Source organism: Manis javanica, chromosome 5 (assembly GCF_040802235.1).
Source record: "Manis javanica isolate MJ-LG chromosome 5, MJ_LKY, whole genome shotgun sequence".
Taxonomy (NCBI): domain Eukaryota; kingdom Metazoa; phylum Chordata; class Mammalia; order Pholidota; family Manidae; genus Manis; species Manis javanica.
In genome coordinates, this window is record NC_133160.1 from 96817732 (window position 1) to 96843926 (window position 26195).

General features: G+C 34.2%; 1 protein-coding gene across 1 annotated transcript in view; it reads right to left on the reverse strand.

Annotated features, from left to right (window-relative positions):
- GRID2 (glutamate ionotropic receptor delta type subunit 2) overlaps nucleotides 1-26195 on the reverse strand; it is a 1417443-nt gene that overhangs the window by 588550 nt on the left and 802698 nt on the right. The window contains exon 4 of the mRNA XM_037020242.2: nucleotides 12543-12748. Within this exon, the coding sequence (XP_036876137.2) occupies nucleotides 12543-12748 (206 nt within the window). The remainder of the gene's footprint in view (nucleotides 1-12542; nucleotides 12749-26195) is intronic.

The following is a 26195-nucleotide window of genomic DNA, read 5'->3' on the forward strand; positions in this document are numbered from 1 at the left end:
AAATAAATAAATAAATTCCAAATAATCTGCTTAATCCAGACAAGCAAATGCATATATGCGATTAATTTTTTATCTGTGGAATATATATACTATGATACCCATCACCTTGGATTTTGAGAATTTTACAGGATAATTTCCAGAGTCATTAGCATAGTGTCAGACACATGAAAAGGGTCCAATAAATATTGACTAGCTATTACTAGGGGAAGAGCAAAACACAGTTGTCAAATGTCAGCAATAAAAATTCCATAAGAACAAATTTTAGTGTTGCAGACATTGAATAGTTCTAGATCAGTGGTTATGAACCAGAGATTATTTTAATCTTTTACTACCACTACCACCACTAAGGAGAACTTTTAACAGTCTCTGACATTTCTTTTTTTAATGTTGTGATTAGGGTCTACCAGTAGGATGGGTAGGGATAAGGATGCTGCTAAGCCTATTACGATGCATTGGACAGTTGCCCACCACAAAACAAAATTATCTGAACCAAACTGTCAATATTGCCAAAGCTGAGAAATTTTGATCTAGGTAAACACATTTTCACTTTAAATCTATGAAGTATTAATCTAGTTAATATGCTTTGTTTTAAACTCTAGTCTAGAGCTATTATGTAAGTATAAACAAAATATAAGGAAAGTTTAGCATATTTTTAAAAACTGGTAATATATATTAGCAAATAGGTTTCTTGTTGGAAATTAGTAGCTGCACAGCATGTTTTATGCTGTTTGTGTTAGGGTCCACACAAGCTGACTGGTTTTTCTGCAGTTACTGTTTGGCTAGTCCCTCTTCCTAAGGGTAAACCATCCTTTTTTTACTTTAGGTTTTTTTCCCTGCCTTTGCATCCAGTCTACTAAGCCCTTACAGAAAATAAATTAGAAACCACTGATTCAACTATAAATATATTCTGTCCAAATGCAATCAAGCCCTCCTCACTACCTTCAAAATTCTCTGTATTTTTCTCTTACCTCATTTCAATGATTCTATGCTGATTTTTTCTGTTTCTTGCATCTTCAATTTCTCCCTTTCCACCTAATCACCCTTACCTAGCAAGTCTTCCTTGAAATAGGTTTCTTCCCAAGATACTGTACTATTTGATCCTCCCTTTCGCTTCCAAAATTGAAAGAGCCACCTACTCTTACTCTACTTATATGCTAACAACCCCCTAATTATTTATTTTCTTACAATCTTTTTTTATTTTACACTGTTTTAATAGAAATTTATTTTCAAAAGCCACCAATGATTACCTAATTAACAAATACAATAGCTTTCCCTTAGAACTGCTGGGCTTCATTCCTTCATTTCCAGCAATCTGATACATATCAGAATCTTTATGGTCCAGAAAAATATCAAATTTATGACAGACTACATTTGCCATATTATCTCAAAACCTGCTCACTTCTTATATTCCTGATTTCAAAACATTAACATCCTTGAAACCCAGACTTGAAGCATATGATCCACCTCTGTTGCCCACATTTCAACCTCATTTCACATGCTCAGTCAATTCCCATCTATTAATTAAAACATCATTTGCATTTTCTTAGTTATCTTACTTTATAGTTTTAGAGCACTGTACAACCTAACTTATTAAGTTTTTGCTAGGTGTGAATATTATTCTACACATACACACATTACTAAATACATTCTTTAAAATCAGTGTGTTACAATAAATACTCAATTTTATAGATGAGGATCCAGATTTCATATTCATGATGCTATTGTAGCCTGTCTCTTTCTTAAGGTTTGACATTCAAGGTTTCTCACCTACCAATCTGGTACCACCTTACTTTCTGATGTGCATCTTCAAATTCCACTTCAGATAGCCTATGTCCCCTATCCCATCCTGCTCCTTGTAAATTTCTATCTTAGTATCTTTGTTCACGCTTCCCTTCATTCATGGAAGGATGTCCTTCATACTGACTTCAACCCAAATATTAAATATGGTTCCAAATATTGACATAAAGGTTGCCTCATAAAGTAATATGCATACTTAAGGTAATTAGTATTTGAAATTAATGGGCCCATATGTTAATATAATTTTAGTGTTCTGTGGACATGCATAAGTTTAATCTTCTAATCCTCTTATGCTACAGTTTTGCATATTCTTTTAAAAACAGGGTTTGCTAGAGAAATTAAATGGATCTTCTTAATTTTCTTTACTTAAACAGTTTGTTTCCTTTCTATTTATCTATATTACAGTGAGAAAAAGTCTGGATAGAATTATAAAGTAAGGGTACCAGCTAACTTTTCAACATGGCTTTAAGGGATAAACTGTAAAATCTGGTCCTCTAAACATCTAAAATATTGATTTTGTTAGTAAGCATTTAAGGAATTGATTAAGTTCTGGAAGCGTGTCCCACACTAACCCAGGCTGGCAAACAGATTTTACATTCCAGTGCTAACTAAGATTCATTTGCCATGGTTGTCTAGAATAGCAGGAGAAAGCATAACCTATGTTTTGGTTTGGAAATGGAAAATAATAGTACTTGTAACTTGTGTTTGACTTTTATATAGTAAGCAAATAAATATACTAGAAATCAGCATATTAATTAAAATGTTAATTCATGTATTTGCAGCAAGCATATCTCCCTAGCACTTGAAATACAGGGGACTCATCATTGCTCTAATTTCAAAAGGTGGTGTTGAGAACAGGAGCAGAAACAAAGAGGTGCATAATGTTGAAAATGATTTCACTTGCACTATGGTAAGGGCTGATAAATTGTGCCTGGCATACTATGGAGAATATAAATTGCCATGTCCTTCCCTTCAGGTATGATGTCTTTCTTCTCCAGGCAGTAATAGACAAACACTGCCAAACTGTAATCTGCAAATTTATCATTTGGTCTATTCTGACTAATCTCTCTGCTTCTGTTTTATCCATAAAACTTCACAGAGGGGAAACCGAAAACATTTAACCACTCTTGATTGGATTCATACATATTCTTAATTTGCTTTGATAGGACTATAGCAAATTATGATGAGGGTTTTCTGAATTAGCCAAGATTTCTCAGTACTCCATAACAAATAAAATTTTGTTTTACTTTTAGATATGGGCAATCTTATACATTATTTGCAAACTTTATTTGATTAAGCTTTAGATTGCAACTTTGTTTTCTTTGTTTTCAATTCCCTTTGGGAGTTGAAGAGAGTAACATTAGTGTTTCTCTTCTTATGGCTTTATTATTTTGTATATTTTATATTTATGACATTTTCTTTATTAGTCTATATGTTCCTTGGGGGTTACAATCATATGTCATGCATGATTGTATTCCTAGCAACAGTGTCCACATTGCCTGTGCAGAATAGCTTTAAAGATATTGTCTGAATGAGTGAATAAATGAGTAATGGATTAGCGAAGGACTTCAATTCCCTGTCTTGAAGGATTGAAGCAGTTGTGATTTTATATTTGCAAATAAGAGTGTAATAACACCCACTTAAGTTTCAATATTCTTTTAACTTTGTTTCCATAAATAAAATAGAATGAAATGTTGAACCTATTTAAAAACCTAATAGAAAAGAAAAACTAGAAAATTAGATGATGCAAGGAAAAAATTGTTAAATGACTTTTAGACTCTTAGGAGAAGTTAGTAGCAAACTCTCCATCAGTGGCAGTATCCCAAGTCAGTGGTCACAGGAGAAAGGTCAGTTGGATCTGTCTTACTTGAATGTTTGGACTATTGGAACCTAATTCTCTGCTTACTTCTCACCTTTATAGGAACGTTCTGAGAGTTAAACAGGTCTAATCAGAAAAGCAAAGCCTTATGTTCTTTCAGCTCCATTAAGAGAAGCAAGAGCCGTCACACAGGATTATGGTCAAATGGAAAGCAAAACAAATTTGAAACTTTCTCATTTGAAAGAAAAGTTCCAAAGCTGTAGGCTAGGTAGTAACAGAGCTACTTGTATTGAACGTTCAAGTTCAATATAATACTGAGCTAAAGCAAAAATCTGAATTTGAGAGGAGTTCAGTAATCATTGCTAACTGTAATATAAAAAAACTTAATCAGGGATGAAGTGGTGCCAGTTAGAGGTTTTCTTTTTATTTTTCATTTTTTTAGTCCAGTTAAAATTAATTTTCTCTTAGAATTCCCTGCCATTCTGTAAAAACCATACATCCATCTGGAGCAGCTGGATTTTTGAGTGACTGGCCACAAGCTGCTACTCAGTGACTCATGACTAATGACTATTGGGCTCTTGGAAGGAGTTACAACTTCTATACAGAATTCAGCATCATTAACTTTTGTTACCATGGGATCATATAAAGATTCTTATTCCAAGAAAATCATCAATATAGCCTCTCATTTTCTCCTAACATCATGTGCTTCATGTTAGAGAGGTAAAAAAAATAGTATAGACATAAGACATTGTACAGAAATAATAGCCCTATACTTTTGAATATGCTAATTAACTCCCATCTTACTCACTGGTATTGTAAACTTAACATTCTTTTCCATTCAAGCACCATTGTCATGTGTTGAAATGAATAGCTGACAACATATGGAAAATAAATACTACTCTACTTCTGCCCCCCTCCATGTAAAGCAATCAATTTCAGATGAATTTCAGATAAAAGGTAACTATAAAACAAAATTTCTTGAAGAAAGAAAAGAGTATGTCTTCATGATCTTGAAATAGGAAACTTTTTTTAAAAAGACAAGACCTAGCTATTAAAAAAATCGTAGCTTGCACATTACAAATAAGAACTTATGTTTACTGAAATGCATCATTTATAGTGAAAAGACAAACATATATTCATTTGGCAATGAACTTTTATTTCTAATATATAGAGAGGAATCATGAGGGGAAAAAACAATCTTGAGAAAAAAAGGGAAAAGGCCTTCAATGGGCACTTCATAAAAAAGAATATCAAAAAGGTCAATAAATATATATAAAACAATAATTTCTCAGGAAAATGCAAGTTAAAAAAAAAGTCTGAATCTAATACATACCCACCAGTACAAATAAAATGAAGAAGGCAGAAAATAACAAGTATTTATGAGGAAATAGAAAACTGAAATGCTTCAAACTTGCTAATGGGAGTCCAAATTGATATAAACACTTTGTGAAACTGACTGGATGAGCTAGCATTATGAATGGCACACCTTATTCATACCTCTCGAGCTAGCAATTCCATTCCCAGGTACACTCCCAACAAAACACACCCATACACAAAAAGATGTACATAGAACTACTATTTGTAATAGGTAAAACTAGAAAAGACATCATCAATATAAGTTATATAAACTGTGGCATACTCCTACAATGAAATACTTTGGAGCAATCAAAATGAATGAACTTTTTCTACATATTGCAAGATGGATGAATCCCATAAATACAATTCTGAGCAAAAGAGAACAGGCAAAACAGCATATATAGTATGATTCTATTCAAATACAGTTAAAAATCAGCCACAGCTAGTATACTGGGTTAGAGGTCTGGGTGATGGCTACCTTGGAGGATAGAACTGGAAGGGAAACCTGGGTGTGCTTGTTATGCTCTGTTTCTTAACCTGGAAGATAGTTACATGGAAATTTATTGAATTTAAGTACTACTCTTATGTATATCATATTTCGATAAAAAGTTTCCTCTAAAAATTGCATAGCAATCATTTACAATGCTGCAGGAGTATTAGAGAGATTTTCATGCAACGGATATGTTCGGTGAAAAAAATTTCTATCATGTTTCTTTTCCAAATATCTTTACATTGGCCTCATCTTAAAAGCTGTACTTGCATAATGTCTCCAAAGAAATTATTTTTTATTGAATTATTTTAATAGCTATTAAATAACTATATCAGTAATTTAAATATTCACGGTATTCTTTGATGAATAGAAACCTTTCTATATCCATTGAAACAAGATACCTTCATTTGTTTCCTAAACCTTCCTAAAGGCTTATTTCTGACAAGTGCTTATGTATTTGAAATAAGTAACTGCCTTTTTGTTGTTTGACAGGATCAAAGTTCTCTGGGATATAGTACAATAGAATGAAGACTATTTCATAAAGTATGTTTAAGGAATAAGATATAATACCCTTTTCTTATTGCAGAATAAAAGGATTTCATGTAACAGCAGAGTTCCTTTCTGAAACTTGAAAAAATGCAAATGGGAAATGATAGCATTACCATATAAGTAATAAAACTTCCTGTTTTCAAAGAATCAATTTTCTTATCAAGCTTGCAAACTAGAAGCTATGACCAAAAATTTCTAATTTATATAGGATTTTTGTATCCTTTCTGGCAAGAGCATAATTTGGTATTATACCAAATTCAGTGAAACATTTTTCCTATATCAAAAATATTGTTTCTCAAAATACCATCTATCCATATTTAAGTCAAACCATGTGAGCCCTCCTGTTTCACCATATTCATTTCAAGGACACTTACAGGTACATCATGGTGACAGTTTTCTACTGTGACCACAGCAGGTTGATTCACTCAGCTGCACATACCTGCAGTATTTTTCTTAAACCTTTGAAACTCCTGAATGAGAGATGGAGCACTAACGTAAATGTGTAATGTATTAAATTTCTAAGACTTCAAAGGGAGCATAATTAACTCAGTGCCACATAATTGCTCCAGGGACAGAAAAAAAGATGCAGAGTTGATATGCCCATTTTTACCCTTAGCAATTAAATGACAATGCTAAGTGAACAATTTTTTTCTTTAAAATTCATTCTCTTGACTTTAAAGTTAATATTTCCATTGAATATTTCAACAGGTTTCCATGCCAATTTATAAAGTATAGAAAGCAATAAAGGTGGAAGCTCTTTATTTTCCCTCTTTGACTAGAATTTCTCCCCTTCACCTCTCCCTCTTCTAGGCACTTACTGAACTTGACTGCCCGCTCTCATCATAACCTCTAGTTCCTTGATCTTTCTTTTTTTATTAAGGTATAATTAATATACAATCTTATGAAGGCTTCACATGAGCAACACTGTGGTTACAACATTCACCCGTATTATGAAGTCCCCCATACACACCCCATTGAAGTCACTGTCCATCAGCATAGTAAGATGCTATAGAGTCACTACTTGCCTTGATTTTTCTTTTTATCCATATTTATCAGTTTCTTTCTAGTTTCATTTGCCTTTTTATCCATCACATAATCTATGGTAAGTCATTTCTACAAATACTTCTCTTAGGATCTGACAATCATGTATCCCTTTGACCTGTTGACAACTTAGTCTACTAGTTTCAAATTGTGAGAGTCTGCTACCATCTGCTATCATCATTAGTTGCAAAGGTGTTCTTCAACATTGCTGGAGGAACATTGTTAGAGAACAATATTGATTAGATCTAGAGAGGCCTTTTATTTCTAGCTGTAAATTTGGAATTTGGACAAAATATTACATGCTGTACTTTCCAAATATAATATAAGATTCAATATATTATTTCTTTAAAAAATTATAACAATGGTTCTTAAAAGTTCTTAAATTGGTTCATATACTTGTTTAGTTTAAATCTCTAAAAATCCGAGGGAACATTCTGGAATTTCCAAATCGAGAAATTTAAAGGGATCATCCCAAAGCCCCAATAAAATATAAGGGATTGAAAAGGTATATATGCCAATAACCTAGAGGAAAAAGGGGAAAAATCCATCAGAAAAGTGTTTTCAAATAAATTACTGAAAAAGAAAAGCCATAAAGTTGAGATAGCTGATAAGGCACAGCAGGAAGAGACAAAGAGAGATCCCCCTGAGGGGCAGCAGCAGAGAGCCCTCCACCCTGCTAAGCCCTTGAAATTCTGATGCTTGGAAATGCCAAGCCAAAGGGCAGGCAGGAGTGAGATGAGGAGCTGAAAAGTATGGCAGTACTGTGATCCTTGACATTCACAGCAGTTATGTTCTATAAATTTCCTGTTAACACCAAATTAGTAAATATTGAATGTTTCTCCTAGGGAAATGTAGGGTTTCATTGCTGTAAGCTCTGGTTTTATTTATATTTCTATTTAAATAAACTTTATTCAATATACATTGTATATATTATTAATTTACATTGTGTCTCTGTTCATTCAGGCTGCTATAACAAAATATTCATGTTGGGTCGCTTGTAAACAACAAAAAGTTATTCTCACAGTTCTGGAGGCTAGAAGTCCAAAATCAAGATGCCAGCAGGGCTGGGTGAGGGCCCTTTTCTGGCTGCAGACTTCTCATTGTAATTTTACATGGTAGAAGGGGCTAGGGAGCTCTGTGGGATCTCTGTAGAATTTAGAATAGCACTAATCCTAATTATGAGGTATTCATCTTCTTGATGTAAGCACATCCCAAAGATCCCACCTCCTCATACCATCACACTGGGCATAGGATTTCAACATATGAATTTTGGGAGGACACGCACAAACCTTCAAGCAATAACATGTTGATTCAGTAACACTAAACTCAGGGCCAATGACTATAACTCACGCTCAAATGAAACTTATTTAACATGTATTTTCTAAGCAAGATACATCATGGCCTTCTTATACTTAGCAACACTGGACAGCATTTCAGCACTATATTTGGAAGGTATTTTAAACAGTGAAATCACCAACAACAGGGACAAAAAATGACACTAAATAGCTGCTCAAAACACACTTGTTTATAGTATGAGAGCTGTAACAAGAATGGAGAGCATGGTTTATTTGACCTTAGGTGGGAATATAGGCTGTTGAGCAGTTCAAATCTGTACATTTCTGTGAACAACCATGAAAGTACTTAGCAACACTGGACAGCATTTCAGCACTATATTTGGAAGGTATTTTAAACAGTGAAATCACCAACAACAGGGACAAAAAATGACACTAAATAGCTGCTCAAAACACACTTGTTTATAGTATGAGAGCTGTAACAAGAATGGAGAGCATGGTTTATTTGACCTTAGGTGGGAATATAGGCTGTTGAGCAGTTCAAATCTGTACATTTCTGTGAACAACCATGAAAGTATCCTGAGTATAAATTTTGGAGTTACAAAAAAAATATTAGTGAGCAGGTGAATTCTAAAATATCTTCTACTTAAAAGTATGTTATTTTCATAGGGGCCTTCTCACATACTCTTCCATGCAAAATGTTCCTGAAAGGTGACAAAATGAATGAATAAAAGAAAATAAATTTGGACTTTTAGGGGTAAACCAGGGAAACAAATGTTGGCTTTATTATCCTAAACAAAAGACCACAATAAATGTATATATAAAATCTAGGTTTATCTCCAGTAAATTGGCAGTGTTCCATCTGCACAATCTAAATGGAAGCCTGCCAATGGACAGGAACAGTCCTTCTTTACATGCACAGCTTTTTTATTACTGATTCATTCCTAAAGGTCAGTGTCAACAAAGGATCACAAGATATTTGAAGATAATGGAGTGTAAAAAAGATCAAGAGAAAACAAAACAGAAAAAAATTACTTTAGAAAAGATAGAGATAATTTGAGATACTAAGAGGACTTAAAATTTCTAAGTAGTAACTTTTGAGAAGTTGAAGAAGATGTTTTATATGATAAAAGAAAAAAAAATGACTTACCAAGCATGGAGTGAAATGGATAGCAAAAGAACCTCATGCAGAAATATAATTATAAAATTTGAAAACATTAAAGATAAAATTCCCAAAAGGTTTCAAGGCACAAACAACAAGCAACCTTTAAATAAGGATCAGACATCTAGTGGATTTCTCATCAGCCAACTGAGTGCCAGAGTACAATAAATTAATGGTGTTGATGTTTTGAAAAATCATTAAAAATGATTTCTAACGTAGGAATTTGTAACTAGCCAAATTATTCATGAAGGATGAAGTTCAAAGAAATGCATTTCATAAATGAAAAAAATGATAAACTCTACTTTCCACATACCCTACCTTAGGAAGTTACTTGAGGATATTCTCCAGCAAAAAAGGAAACTAAGAAATGAGATGACATGGAATCCAGAAAATTGTGGATCTGACCCACATGATTGATGAAGTGCCAGAAATAGGGTAGGAAAGAAAGGGATCTGGGAGGGAAAGCTCCAGACAGGAAAAGGATTTTGGAGAGTTGCTACGGAAGACAGGAATTTAGAATTAAGTAGCCAATTAAGATAAAATGAAGAAAAAAGTAAGGAAACTAATTAAATAAAAAACCCTTAGGCTGAATGAAAAAAAAAAATTAACAAAACCATGTCTTACCACTTTACTGTTCATGAAAAATACTTGCAATAAAAATATAAGCAAGTTTAATAGATTTCCATCCTATAGAATCAACTTTTAGCCAAGGCATGAAGGATTCCCTTATGGTTATAGAGTAGAAAATATATGCTTCTAACATATCCAATAAAAAAGCAAAACTTTGATTCATGGGACATAGAAGGATAGAAGTTTGATGAAAGAAGCTTTAGGGACACTATGCTCTGTATGGTAGATAGTATAGGAGTATACCTATGCTGTTTGAAGTTATTTAAAATTGTATTATATTAAGAGGAGATGTGAAGATAGGTGAAGCAAATGAACTAAATCCTTGTTTACCATATTAAGAAAGAAAATAGGTAGGAGATAAAATAGTAAATCCACTAATAACACTTACCAGAGAAAATAAAAACAGGAAAAAAAATTAAAGAGCTAAGAGTGACTTCATCTATCAATAGAATATTATATAGTCATTAAAAATTACCAGGAACTCTTTATATTTCTCCATTTAATGAACCCTGATAACTTATTAAGAGAAAAAAGTAACTAAGTAACAAAATCCAGAAATAGAACTTGTACCCAGTACACCATTATATTTGTAAGAAACAGTAAAAAGTATGTGTTTGTGTGTGTGTATGTGCATATACATATATATATATATATATATATATATATATATATATATATATATACCTAGAATGCAACACAAAACACATCGTTTGCCTCCTGAGAAGAAAATTATGTGCTTGGGGAACAGTGGCAGGAGGTTATCCTTTTGAAGCTTTTAAATCTCGAATTATGTGAATGGACAGAGTACTCTAAAGTAAATACAAATTAAACATTAAAAATTAAAAATAATTCTTTCTGGAAAGAATAACTGATGGAAGCAAGAGATGGAGCAAGGGAATTTTGTTTTTCATTATAAAATCCTAGTTGTATTAAACTCCACTCATGTATTGCTCTTTCTCTTTCACACGCACACACAGACACACACACACACACACTGAATTGTTTGCTTATTGTCTGCTTAATGAATTCTTATTCATTTTGCAAGGTTCTAGTAAAGCAAATTCTCTGTGAAATGTTTCTGTGTATTTGTCTGTGACACACATCTCTTTTGCAGATTCCTATATTTGGTACAAATGTACCTTCTCAATGAAGTCTTCCTTCCCCAGGCAAAAAAATGACCACAGATGCTTCGACCTATTATTATAATTTTAAGATTATAATTTACATTATATGTCATGTATTTGCCTTCAATCTTCTAGCAGATTTTGTGGTTCATGAAGGAAAGAACCTAACTGCTTAAAACTGGAATTATTTCTATTGTGGAAAAACCTAGTTGTTCAACGAAACTCTCTGGGTCATTTGCTAGACTAAAAAAAATCAAAGTTCTGTATTTTTCTTAAACTACATAACGCAGTTCTCTATTAAAAATTTTAAAAATGGTATTATTGATAGTTTTCCAACAATTTTACTCTTCTTGGAGATTTATATTCTGCCTCAGTTCCTTGATACCAATTATACTGTGTGTGTCAAAGAACTTCTAACACATTCCTAATTTGGAGGCTTCAGAGCAATACTTTGGGAGTTAAGAAACAATAATGGACAAGTGGAGAAAATAGTATTAGTCAAATAAAGTCATCAAAATTTAAAACACTAGTGATAAAGTCCATGTAAAAGTACATATGTCATGACCAGTTCTAGTCTATGTAAAGTTAAAAAGTTGAAGTAAAGCAAAAATGACTTGACAATAATCCTTCGCAATGCAATAGCAAGCATTTTAGAACTAGAGATGTTATACCAATCATTAAAAAAAGTCTTAATTGTATTTTGCAAAGTTTTGGAGCTTCTAGCCAAATGAACAGATACAATTAAAAATGTGAGGATACAGCACCACAAAATACAGTGGTCATCACTTTGCAGAGTTCCAGTTTTAATTATTTGTCTTGGTACAGATTTCACAGAGGAGAAGTAAATCTGCTATGTTTTTGTGAAAGTAATCATGTTCAAGCAATGATAGCCTGATATAAGTAAATTTTTTTCTCAGAAGTAAAATTTTACCTTGCAAAAAAAAATTAAGGATTAGTAAGAGGACTGTGCACTTGTGAATTCATTCTTGAACTTATGAGATTGATTCAGGGCCAACAACACTTTAAAACCCTCATAAGATTTCTTAAAGTCATCCTGCCTATGTGCCTAAATATACATAAATGCAAACATTCTTAGCAATTAACTGGACAGTATGGGGTAAATGTGACAAGCAAGAATTCACTGTGCTACCTCCATCAGTGCTAATGAGACTTGTGGAGTTAATTCCTCTCACTGTTCTTAATGTTCAACTCTTCTGCGGGATCTATTCCAAAGCATTTAATTTTTACATCCTACCCCCACCCCACGACAATTTTGACTTACCTCAGTAATGAAGGATTTGGCTGTGGCAGGGTTCATAACAAGGATAGCTCGCCTAAGAGTGTCTCGATAGCGATTCAATTCCTCTATTCTCAAGGTATCAAAGAGAGTGGTGATCATTTTATTGATGTTGTTTTCTACCTTCTGAAGTGCAACATCCATCCCCTGCTGAGATACTTTGTCCAAAAATTCCTGTATTCCACGGATATCTAGGAACATCAAAAGTCCATCAAAAAGGAAATTACAGCACAGAAAGCATATAAAAACTTTTTTACTTAAATCAAAATAGTTTATTTTTTAACATTGCAGACTGTCTAAAATTATTAGTCGAGTAGTTGTTGGAACTCTCAAAAATATTTAAGGTTTAGTATGATTTAATATATTTATATGAAACTGTAGGAGTTATTTTTTAAATGACACTGAGCATTCTAAATTATCTCACCTCTGGAAAATGCTAGGACAGGTGGAGGGAAGTGGGTGGAGAAGATCTTCACTTTGCTAATGAAAATGTGAGATGAGGAAGTACATTTCTCATTTTCCTCATTATTAAAGAGTGATATTAACCTTAAGTAAAACATATCCTTCATGGAAGATGAATCTGAATCAAGATTACTAACATTTCTTAAAATAGGCAACAATATCACTAAACTTGACATTAACAATCTAAATAGAAAGAATGTTTTAACAAGTTATATTCAAAGGGTCTCAGGTCACTTAGAGCACAAGTGAAATAGCTACAATATTATCTATTTTATGATAATAAAATATTATTTTATAATAATTTTATTATTACCACCTCCTTAGCTCAAATCTGGCAGACCTGGTAGAGGACAGCTTTCTTTTCATGTATATGAGTAATATACTTCATGTGCAAAACAAATTTTAATAAAATATTCATACACTTGTCCAAAATAAGCAAAGTTCTGAAAGATAATCAAATACAAATCATGTTCATTTCACATTTAAATAAGGAGGGTGAAATTCAGTTTAAATAAGTGTCTACAAATTTGTACTTTGAGGTATATTTAACAATAAATATCTGAAATGTTATAAATATTCCTTCCTAGTACACTGGTTGTTATAGGAGAAGGGATCCTAACATTGATAAATTTGATTTGAAGATGTACCTGGCACAATATAATGTTAATATAGCAGATTTTCTTTTACTCTATAAAAAACTATTTTTCTGTATATGTCCATGGCATTAAATGCTTAAAGGGAAAAAGCTGGTGAAAGATAAGAAGTAAATGGGATTATAGGTTACCTATTGTTGAAAGGACTGTATCTAAAAATTCCTGTGTGTGATTGCATGCATGGAAAATTTGCCTCTCCAGGGCAGTAATTAGTTCATGTGTTTTTCAATATATTCACAATTAAAAACACTATGTATAAGCCCATAGAACAATAAAACACATAGCCACAAATTTGGAAACTGATATTTGCTCATAACAAAAGTTCATATTTGCAAGTTTACAATTTAGTTAAAACAACAACAAAAACTTCACTTCCTTATGATTAGTTTTATTTTGAAACAATTACTATAGATATGTATGTTCAGTATTTGATGACTCTAAACTCTAAAGAATAGGTAAGTATATAAATTCTATCTTATATTTCTTATTCCTAATTATATTATAAACCACAGATGTCAGCATCATAGCAGCTTAAAGGAACAAAGCTTCATCTACAGCAGATTAAGAGATAAAAGAACTGAAATAATAAAGGTATAATGTGCTTATTAAATATCCAAATCAGAAAGTACCTAAGGATGTGAAATACTCAAGCATGGATCAAATGAAGGGTTAGAGCTGATGAAATTTGGCAGATACAGGTAGACACATAACAGGACAGTGTATATACTTAAGTAGACATTCTCTCATTTTGGTGTGCATCAGAAGCACTGTGAATCTTATTAAAAATACAGAAGGCTGCATCCCTTCCCAGAACCAGTATACATGCCTTGAAATACATGTCAGAGTAGTTCCTTATTTTGAATTGTAAGTTGCATCTTTAGTTGAATCACTTAAAATGTGTACCTAAACATAAGACAAACAAAACCAAAATACATTGAAATTAATAAGGATGCCCAGAAAACAGTGTGCCCAGAGCATAAAGTTCCAGATCACTTCTGTTCTAGAAAATCTTCTGTTCACAGAAATAATATACCAGTGCAATTTCCTGTCTTAACTTTGAGAAAAGAAGTATTCCAATGACTGTTTATTGAGTATAGTATACAATGCTGTGTGCTGGTGAATATCCTTCCCCCACTGAGACAGACAATAAACATGTAAACACGCTAATACATACAGATCACACTAAGAGCTTGGAAGGAAACAAGAGGGATGCTGGTAGACGATGAGAGTGGGAAGGAGGATCTAATTTAGTTAGAATACTCAAGGAAGGTTTCTCTAGAAAACCGGTGCTCAAACTGATCTATCTAAAGGATGAAACAGCACGAAAAATGCCCCATGTCAGCAAAACACTTGTGTCTGAAGTTCCTAAAGGATTCCAGGGTGGAAGCAGCCAAGTTGGGAAAGAAGGAGGAGGAGAGTTCCAGGAAGCTGTGTAGAGAAGGCAGGCCAGATTCTGTGGACTCTGGTGAGATATAGAAAGAGGTTTTCATTTTACTTTAGTTTTGATTTATTGAAAGTTTTAAGTAGATGATCCAAGTGGATGATGGGATATATGCGCAGAAAAACAGTCTAAGTCAGAGTGATTTGTCAGATAGTATGAATCTCTGAGGTTATAAGTGATGTCCCCTTGATTTAAAACAATACTGCATTTTTTAGCTTTTACTTTTGACCAGAAGTTAGTAATATGTACATTGTTATTTGGCCAGAAAAGTGATGTGACAAAAGGTTGTTTTATCCATCTGCTTTCTTAGTCTGGAATTCTGGTTATCATTGCCTAAGTAATGTAACTTTAAAATTTTCAAAACTTTTTCTGATCTGTAAATGAACACTTATCTTATAGATATCTTCAAAGATTAGCAAGGGCATGTGTGTGCATGTGTGCTTTCAAAATCCAGTGTAGGGCCTAACACGTGGTAGTTGTTATTATTAACTGTTAAGACACAAGTAATAGTAATTACTTGTTAAGACACAACCTCTCCCTGACACCAATAGGACAGAATTGCCCAAAACTTAATGATGGCTAGCTACTCAAAATAGCAAACATAATGTTTTAGATTCTTAAAATGTAGGATTTAAATAATAATAGCTTTTGCTTATTTGAGAATAACCCCAAAACCCCTGATATGTGGCAACTGGTAAGTTTGATGTGAGAAGAATCTGAATCATGCTGTCTACTGGCTGTTCTGTGGAACAGTCAAGAAAAGAGACAGTAGGTCTTTGATTTTGTTAATTCATGAATATAACTAACTACCACAATTATTCAACTGCATTATCTGTATGCCTATTAATTGGCAGGAAATGAAAATCAAAGTTGTAGAAATAAAAAAGACAAGACATGGTGCCTGACCTCAAGGAGCTTCTGGGCTTGTGGTGTGACTAAATGCTATTTATTGATAACAGAAACTTAAATAGTAGTTTCAGTTCAGTAGTTCCAAATGATTATTAATTCTACTGACCAGATAATTATGTAACAGCAAATGGCAGAAGGCTCATTAACTGAGCTATTAAACATAAGATTAGGGGGAAAAAAGCTTTTTCAGGGCACTGTAAAGGAACTTCTGGTAGGCAGAAAAACACCTTCCAAAGAGGCACAAGTCCTAATCCCTGGAAGCTGAGTATGTTAGGTTACCTAGCAAAAAGAAGGTAATGCTCCAGGTGACATTAAGCTGTTAATCACCTGACCTTAAAATGGGGAACTACCTCATATTATCTCAGCAGGTCTAGCATAATCACAAGGTCCTTAAAATTGGAAGAGGGAGGTGGAAAAGAAGAGTCAAAGGGAGATCTAATTACTAAAGAATGAGTTGTTTTTGGGGAAACTTCAAAGAGATGCAACATTGATAGTCCAGAACATAGGAAAGAGGACCTCAAGCAAAAATATGTGGTTGGCCTAGAAGCTAGAAAAGGCAAGGAAGGTAGTCCCCAGAATCCTCCAGAAAGGAACACAGATATCTTGAATTTAACCCATTGAGATTCCATGTCAAACTTCTGAGCCTCAGAATCTATAAAATAATAATTTGTGTTAGGCCTGTAAATTTGTGGTCATTTATTACACCAGCCATAGAAACTTCATGCAGTATACTTTAGACCTTAGGCTGGCATTTTTCAAGTTGTGGTCTGCTGAATTTTATTTTGTAATTGCCTAGGGAACTTATTAAAAGGAAGATTTCTGAGCCTCACCCCATTCCTATAGAATCGGATATTCTCATGAAAGGCCAGAGATTTTCTCAGCTGATGGTTCTTAAGAAACCAGTTTGGGAGCTAACACTTCAATTTCTTAACCTTTGTGTCACAGACTTCTTTGAGAAAATCATGATTATAGATTCTCTCTCTCTCCCCAGTAAATGTATACACCCAAAACATTTTGCACAGTACCTAGACTATGGTCTCTTATTTTGAACTGCTTGCTTCCCTTGTGGGTAGTTACTGGAGAACATGAATTAGCATACTGTCACTATTCTTAAGGGTTTTTTTTCTATCCATACTACACAGGAAGGTAGAGATATTCACATGTTAAATACCAGTAGTAGTATATTAGGTTTTATTTAGAGACACATTTTAAATAAAATACTGAGAAATACAACAAACATAATGTTTCTCAATAACATTTAATGTTTTCAGTTACTCTTTAGTCTAACTCTGGCTGACTTTCAGGTCCAAGAAAAACCTACTAAGCTGTAGAAGGTTGCATTCCAAGCTGTCTTGCCTGAGAGTTTCAACCCCAGGCAAGTTCACTATGGATTCAGTGAGACCAAGAAATGACAATGGAACATTCTTGGGGTAGAAGGGTTTATACCTGGATTTATTCTCGTGGTAGGGTGAGCACTAGGATCACGTCTGCATCCACCAGTCTGTATGTCCCTAATCCACCTTTGTCTCTACCTCCACCAGAGCACTGAGCAGACCTCTTTACATAGTGACTCAGTCAATAACAGCTAATTGCCTATAGGTGTGGAAGCAGTTGCCGAGCAGCAGGTCAGTTATATGATCAAATAGTTTAGGGCCAGGTGAGGATGCTGGCATAGGAACTTACATTTCCCCCCACCAGGGAAGCAGACTCAGGTAGCAGTGGGAGAACAGGAAGTTTATTAGGGACTGTTATGGCTGGTGGAAAAAAGAACTTAAAAATCCTGCATGGCTTTGGGTTGGTGGCTCTCCGCAGCTGCAGGTGATTCCTGGGGAGGGCAGTCAGCTGCAGGCACTCTCCCAAGGAATATGTGCTTCCACTCTGAAGGGCGATCTGGGTGGAACAAGACAGAATGCATCCAGGAATTTCCCTTGCATTTATGGAGTCAAAATTATTATTGTGGTTTTCAGGGTAATTTGACCAGAAAAGGCCTTATAACTCATTTCTATTCAACGCTGCATCTTTTTTGAAACAAGGGAAAATATTTTTGTCAGAAAACCAGGTTTGGAATTCCTCTTCTGCTACCCATATAGCCCTGTGATACTGGGATCAATCTCATAGTTAATGTCTGTTGTCTTTATCCTCCCAATATTTCCTTTATTCAAATGACAAGACTTCATTTTTCATTTAAGAAATAAACCTGGGTCCATCCCTTGTGTTTCACATTCTACTACTGATGGCCATGTGTCCCAAGAAACTTTGTTTGAGCCTCCGTGTCATTGGCCTACTCTTTAGTTCCAAGGCTAGCCACAGGAATTAAACAGGGATTGAAGTTTGATATATGGATGATGAAAAATAATTTCTTTATCTCAAGTTGTAATGGTGCAATTTTGGGAATGCAAGAGCTAGAGATATGCTGAGAATGAAGCCAACATGTACAGTGAAACAGAGGCAAGCCAGCTGCTCCTTAGACTTCCCCACTACATGAGTCAATCAAAAAATTTTTTCTTTTCCCTTACATAGTTTGAAGTGAGCTTTTGTCACTTGCAAAATAAAGGAGAGTAACTAATACAAGGTCTTTTGATAAACATCTGGTAGTTTGGTGATGAGGGTGAAGATACAGTTCCTATCCCTGAGGTATGTCCAATTTAGTGGAAAGGATAGCAACTTACACAGGTACTTATGTGTGAATGTGATAAATGTTAACAAGAGAAATGTAACAAAGGAAGGAAACATAGATAAGTAGCAACTAACCACACCTTATTAACATAAGAAGAAAACTAACCTAAATGACTGGGTTATTATAAAAAAAGAAAATAAGGTATGTGAAATATTAAAGCAGTTTGTAAATTTCAAATTCCTAAGCAATGTACATTTTCATTATTAAGACTTTATTAACCTAGTCAAAAAGTCCGAGTTGTTCTTAATTTTCTTCTGTTGTCTTTTTCTATGGAAAAATGGAAACAGGAGAAAATCTTAATAGGGACAAAAAATTAATCTAGGCATAACATCCTTAGAAATTGATATTCTACCAACTTGATATTCTAATTTCTCTGATATCCGAATTGTGTAACCTATTTAGACCACTTCCCACAACAACTCTCCAAGAGGTAGTGGATCATTAAAGCTCAATGACTTATTTTATTGAATTGTATAAAACAGTGGCATTATTATGATCGTTAGTATAAAATTAAATTTAATCTCTATAATAAAAATGGCTTACATTAAAGAAGATTATGGGAGAAAAGTCTCAGGGTATATTAGAAACTAACATATAAACATTTCTAAATTGACCCCCAAACCAGAATACAACATCCTATTGCTCATTGTAAACCAGTGATCCACATCCAAATTTGGAAGCAAATCTCTACTGTGTGTCAAACACTGTGAGAGGAACTTGGAAGTGAATGTTGAGCAAGACAAAAATAATTCCTGACCTCAAAGAACATGTTAGCTGTGCTCTCTGATGATAATGCAGATCCTACCACAGATCAGGAATCTGCCCATTTAACAAACTATAGTTGAAGTTAACTAAATTTAGCGGCATTCTCTGGCATACAGCAAATAGTAATTCTCAGTCTGATCACTGTAAAGAAATATTACCTTTAAAATACTGAATTTGGTAGGAAAAGATATTTGTCACTAAGTCTTTGTAAATCTGATTTGTTTTTCTTCTACTCATCTCTCTCCCTCATCTGAGTAAATTAGGCATATTTAATCATTTTGATTATTTAACACATTGAAGACCTCAGTTGGAGCAGGAGACTCTAGGACCACATCAGCTAACTTTGGGTTTTTTCAAATTGTGACAGAATGCCCAGATTTATAATTAATATTTAGAATATTGAGACTTCTTTTTAGATGAAAAGGAATATGTCATACTGTTAGACACAAGAAATACATCAATGCTCTGAATGTATTTTTTCAATATACTCTAAAAAATTCCTTCTTTTCTGAGAAAATAAAGCTTTCAACAATTGAGTAATTTTATTTCTTTTTTCCTGTGTGGTAGTCATTTTTTATTTACTTTTTATATCGTGATACATCTGATAAAATGTATAAATCTTAGTGTATAGCTTGATGAATTTTGACATGTACATACACTCACATAACCATTACCCAGATCAAAATGTGAAACATTCTCACCAATTTTTCTCCACCTATTTCACCTACCCCCCCAACCTTCTTCCCTATAGCAACCACCAGTCTGTTCTCTCTTTATGAGTCTATTTCTGCTTGTTTGTTTTTTAGATTTTGCATATAAGTGACATCATATGGTATATGTCTTTCTCTGACATTTCACTGAGCATAATACCCCCTAGGTCCATCCATGTTGTTGCAAATGATGAGATTTCATTGTTATCACTGGGTAATATTCCATTGCATTTATGTAGCATATCTTCTTTATCCATTCATCTATTAATGAGCACTTAGGCTGCTTCCATATTTTGGCTACTGTAAATAATGTGGCAATAAACATTGAAGTGCATATAGTTTTTGTGTGAGTGATTTTGTTTTCTTTGAGTAAATTCCTGTAAGTGGAATTACTGGGTCATATGGTATTTCTAGTTCTAGTTTTGTGAGGAAACTCCACACTCCTTTCTATGGTGGCTGACCCAATTTACATTCCCACCAACAGTGTAGGAGGATTCCTTTTTCTCCATATTCTTGCCAACACTTACTATTTCTTATCTTTTGGATAGTGGCCTTTCTGACTAGAGTGAGGTAATATCTCATTGTGGTTTTGATTTGCATTTCCCTGATGATTAGTGATGTTAAGCATCTTTTCATGTGTCTGTTGGCCATTTGTACATCTTTGGAAAAATGTCTATTCCCCATTGAGTGTTTTGAAAATTTTGTTTGGAAGAAACCTTAATTCAAAGTAATTTGAGTCTACTGAGTATTTCCGTGCCATTTAGTGTATTTAGAAAATAAAGATTATAACATGCTGTATTAGATTTTGAGGTTACATAGTTCAGCAACAGTGGTCCATTACTGAGATTTTTCTACCTGATAAGAACTTGTGATTTTAGCATCATATAACAGTGTTTCAGTATGAGAGTCATCTTTACAGTATGCCGAGCAATAATTTTTAAGGTTTTACTGATGAACAAATCCAAAGTAATAGAATATATAATTTTTATGTACTTAACATAATATGCAGTAGTGCATAGGAAATAGTTAAATAAGATGCTTGGATTAATTTTATGCTTATTGATGCACATTGAAGTAAATGAAAGAACTGAAAGCTGGAAAGTGGCCACATGAAAAGTAAACAGCTTTAAGATTGTTTAGAGAGGCAGTTATAATATTTTAGTCATCAGACATTTGAGAAAATCCTCAGAGTAATTGTAGACATTTGCAATCAATTAAGAGGAATGTGTCCATTTTATAGGCCTTGATTATATTAAGACTATATAGAATAAATGTGATTTCTAGGAATGTGTTCATGAGGATGGTCATTGATCATTGAGTTCAAAGGAATCTATCACATGGCAATTCAATTGAAAGGAAAAGGTGAAATACTGAGGTACTTAAGAGTAGTACTTCCTCTCTTCTTTTCCTCTCTCTCCCTCCCTCCTCCCTTTGGTAGTCATTGTGTTTAGAGTTCAGTGGGTTGGTATCTTTCCTGGGCATGATACTTCTCTCTATTTCCCCAGACCAACTTGGGTGGCAGCCTGGTCTTTATGGAGCTTAGGGGATTTGGACTTAATTCTGTTTTAGCCGTCTGGAGTCTCTTGCTGCACTGATGTGCTTCTATATCATAAGGATAATGTGTACTTGGGAGAATATTGCTTGCCAAATTCTTCTGTAGTGGCCAGTGCAGGCCAAAAAGGGTAACATAATTAGTCTAACTTTTATAATAATGTCTTTGGTTCTCTTGTACCTGACCATTCCTGATGAAAGGTCTGTGTACAAAAAGGAGCTCATGGAGAAAAAGATGAAGTTATAGCTATGAGAATGAGATGAAAATTCTGGAGCTGGAAGGGGAGCAAAAACTCCAAGATCTGGGCAAGTAACATCCATAGACCCCTAGAAATAGGGACAAGGTATGAATATTAATGATCTTTGTCTTTCAGAACAACTACTGAAGATTTCTTCACTAAAGAAAATAGCCTGGTGTATATCTTTCAAACTTGCATTAAGTGCCTTAAATTGAACTGACTGCTGAATCACCAGAGGGCTATACTCACAATTTGATCACCATTCTTTTGCTCTTACCAAAAAGTGTGCTGCAAACAGCAGGGGATGCACTCTCTATGCAGGACACCTGCCAATGTCTCCAAATATCTTCTCCAAGCCTACTGCCTATTCTCATTCATGGGGTGGAAAGACTGATGTTACAGAGCAGGGTAAACAATTGCTTAAAGAGGCAGATAGTAATATTTCAGGTGTATGGGTTATACTGTTTCTATTGCACCTGCTCAACTCTGCTATTGTAGGCCTAGACAGAATAGAAACAAATACTGTGTCCTGTTAAACTTTATTTACACAAAGAAGTTTCAGGCCCAACAGTAAGTTGCTGATCCCTGGAACAGGCAATAAGGACAGGCTGCACCAACTGCCCTCAGGCTGCTCCTCCTAAACAAGAGCTGGTATAAAATATTCTATTGAATTGACAACTCAGCACTACCAACTGGCAAGGAGGTCATATTGGAGTCCCACTGATGTGTCTCACTTAGGGGGTTCCAGCAATTTTAACTCCTTCCCTCCCCTCTCCTTCCCCACCCCTAGTAGGGACAGCACATGTACTTCCAGAACTGGTTCTTGTGTGGGTGTTACCTCCTTCCTGAAAATAGGTGAGTTGCACATTAGGGGGGTTTTCAGAGACCTTCAAGTTTAAGTAAATACCAGCAGCAGATAATGTAGTAGGTACTCTGTTGAGATTTCTCTAAAGTGAGGTTACCCTAATTTATATGGGAAGCCACATGGAGCAATATATGACTTGTTATTTATGTGGATCCTGTAAGCAGTTTTCCCTGTGATGGGAGTGAATTAGAAATTTTCCCCTGAATTTCACTGCAGTGATCAATGGTACCACTTCAGCCTTGAAAGTCATTCAGGTCAGCTTCAACTTACTGGCTAAAGTGCCTATAGATGACAGACTTTCTCCTTGTGACAAAGGCGGAGTCTCTTTGATTACAAATATATCCTATTATACCCAGATTAATGCTTCTAGCAAAGTAGAAAGGTTTGTGCAGAAATTTAAGGATAAATCTCCCTGGCTTTTTAATGTAGACTCTTGTTGGTTCATACTATTTATTCAACTGGCTCAGTCCAGGAAACTGGTGGACATGGGTGGAGATCAGTCTTTTATATATATATAAAAGATGTATCCTTTTATACATCTTTTTAGTATCCTTTTATAAATGCAGAGGATACAAATTGAATAGATTTGATGTCAGCCCCTGTCAGTCAAATTAACCAGTGTGGTTTTAGGACTAGCATTTTCATGGGGAAATTTGCCAAAAGCCAACAATATTGTAGAAACAAAGAGTGAGTATTTTGGGGAAACAATTCATAGGTCTCTAGTGTTCCAGAATAGTTTACAAGCAGAAACTCACCCTAGAGAAGAAGAGAGACTTATTTAAAATATAGTGCTTCCTTCCAGGACTCATGTTGAGCACGTTTACTAGAAATCCATTATAAAATATACAGATTCCCTAAGTCAGGGTTCCTTCACTGTCACACATTCTCCTGTGTGCTTCCACATGGCCTTGTGGAACTTGGGGCCTAGAGGATCCAACATTAATAGGAGGCTTATGCTTTTTTCTGTGCCACGGGTGTTAAAGAACTCTCCCTTTAATCCAGGAGCAGTGTTTTCAGGTAGTACCCATGAAATTGATGCAGGCTAACTTGTTAGCTTAAAATGTAAGGTAAAATCTCAGACTTTTCATGGTTCTTGACAATATTGTATCACGATGAGATCTTGGGGAATGTAGTTTTTCAACTGGAAGTGTGGCTTTCTCAAAATAATTTGGCATTTTGTTGGCAAATTGAAAAGGGAGTATGGGCTATTTCGGAGGCAGGCAGTTACTTTTGTTGGTGGGCCAACCTTCTTTGGTCCAATCACTATCCTGTTTCCATGTTTCCAATGAACCAAACGTTCCAAATTCACATACAGTATTTTTCCATGATGATGTTAATACACTGAAAACTTTCAGGCTTGAAGTCATTGTCACTCTTCGGTAAAGATGATTTTACACATTTCATTTAAAAGCTTTTTAAAAATTTCACAGTTTGTCAGAAATTCATCTTATTTCTATAGCATCAACATATACTAGTGGTTGAAAGAAGGTATGGATGAAACTATCAGTGTTTCAATTCTTGACTTACTTTTGAATTAACTGAGCTCTTACTACCTCAGTTTTTTCATTTGTAAAAAATAACCATCATCATGTACCTCAGAGAGCTGATATGAGGATTAAATGAGATGATGCATGTTAACCACTTAGAACAGAGACTGGATATAATAAATGTTTTCAGTAAGAGTAGACTGTTATATCCTTGGGTGAAAGTTCACTGAAACCTCTTTCTTCTTATACCTGATTAAAAGCACAGGCTCTGGTGAGACTTTAAATGTTAGTGCTGACACTTCTTAGCTATGCTCTGTGAACAAGTTAGCCATCAGTTGTTTCTGTTTTCCTATTTGTAAAATTGTGATATTACCTACTTCCTAAAATGTTGAGAAGATTAAGTAATATGATAAACTATTTACTCTGGTGCCTGGCAAATCAAAATGCTCAGGGATATAATTTTTAATATTTTTATTGCTGCAAGATTTGTTCACACTATCTCTCTACTGGGTGGCTGTTTCTCACACATTGTGAAAGTTAAGTAGGATTTTGAGAGGCAACAATCAAGATCGAAGTTCCACCCATAAGCCTTTGATCACTGCTGCCAAAAATCAAACACTCTCTTTATTATACAACATCATTCAGTTTGTATCATTTATGACACTTAACACACTGAATATTAATATATTAAAATACATCACCTCTTTTGTTAATTTTCAGTTTCTTAAAGGCCAAGACTACATTCTGTAAACTTTTTATCTCATATGTTGCATTTTGCTAAGCAAGTGAGCAATGAACATTTCCTGAATGAAACATTTTTAAAAGTTCAACACTTTCTAAGCTTTTTTCAAGCCTTTATAGAAATGCCTTGAATCAATCTATTCAAATAAAGTTTCCAATTTTCATCTTTTCATCCATTTACTTAGAATCAAAGACTTGAATTTTCTTTGTTAGGGAATTTAAAGTAGACCTCTACACTGTGCCCTTAATCATAATTAACTGCTTTTGGAAAAAAAGTGTTTCTCTAATTAACTGGATATGAAAGCTTAATCTTTTTTTAAAGTATATTTTTCTAAGCAAAAATATATCTTCAATAACATTTGGCTCCAGTGGGCTGCTTGATTTCATCCATAGATGATGCTTAATCCATTCCTTAAAGAAAACAATTCCTGATAACTAAGATAAAAGTCAAGTGTAATTCCAGTGTTTGAACTTAATATGATGATATTGATGAACGGATATGTAAATACATGTAGCCCTCTTCAAGGTATGAGGTATTTGGCTAGCTTGATGTTTATTTTGAGCCCTAGCCCAATTCTTTACTAACAAGATTTATTGTAGGCATCAAAGGGAAATTTTCTTTCATTAAACTAGAGTATTACTGGAAATAATTTTCATGATACAAGCAGGGTAATTTTTCATGAATTATTAAATTGAATAATAAGTCAAAAGCAAGCTTATCATCAGAGTAAAAGAAAATGTTTTTTATTATTCCTAAAACAAATTCTGCTTCCAACAGACGACTCAGTCATATTCTGTCATTATGGCATCTTATTTACACAAAGGAAAAGAGAAGGAGACTGAAGAATTTCAGATGTACATAAATGATTCTGTGTGACTATGAATTTAGTATACATTTTCAAACATACTTATCAATAATAAAATGTGTTCTCTTATAAGAATTTCCTAACTATGATCCATGTAGGACTTGGAAACAAGAAACAGGGATTTTCTTTCCTCATGGACATTTATAATCAAAGAGTAAAATACTCATCATGTGAAAATACCTTCATCAAAAATCACTTTGTGTTCTTTGTTTTCTAGGACTATTTTGATAGGACTAACCAAAAATTGTTTTTGCCCCTAAAAGAAAGATTTA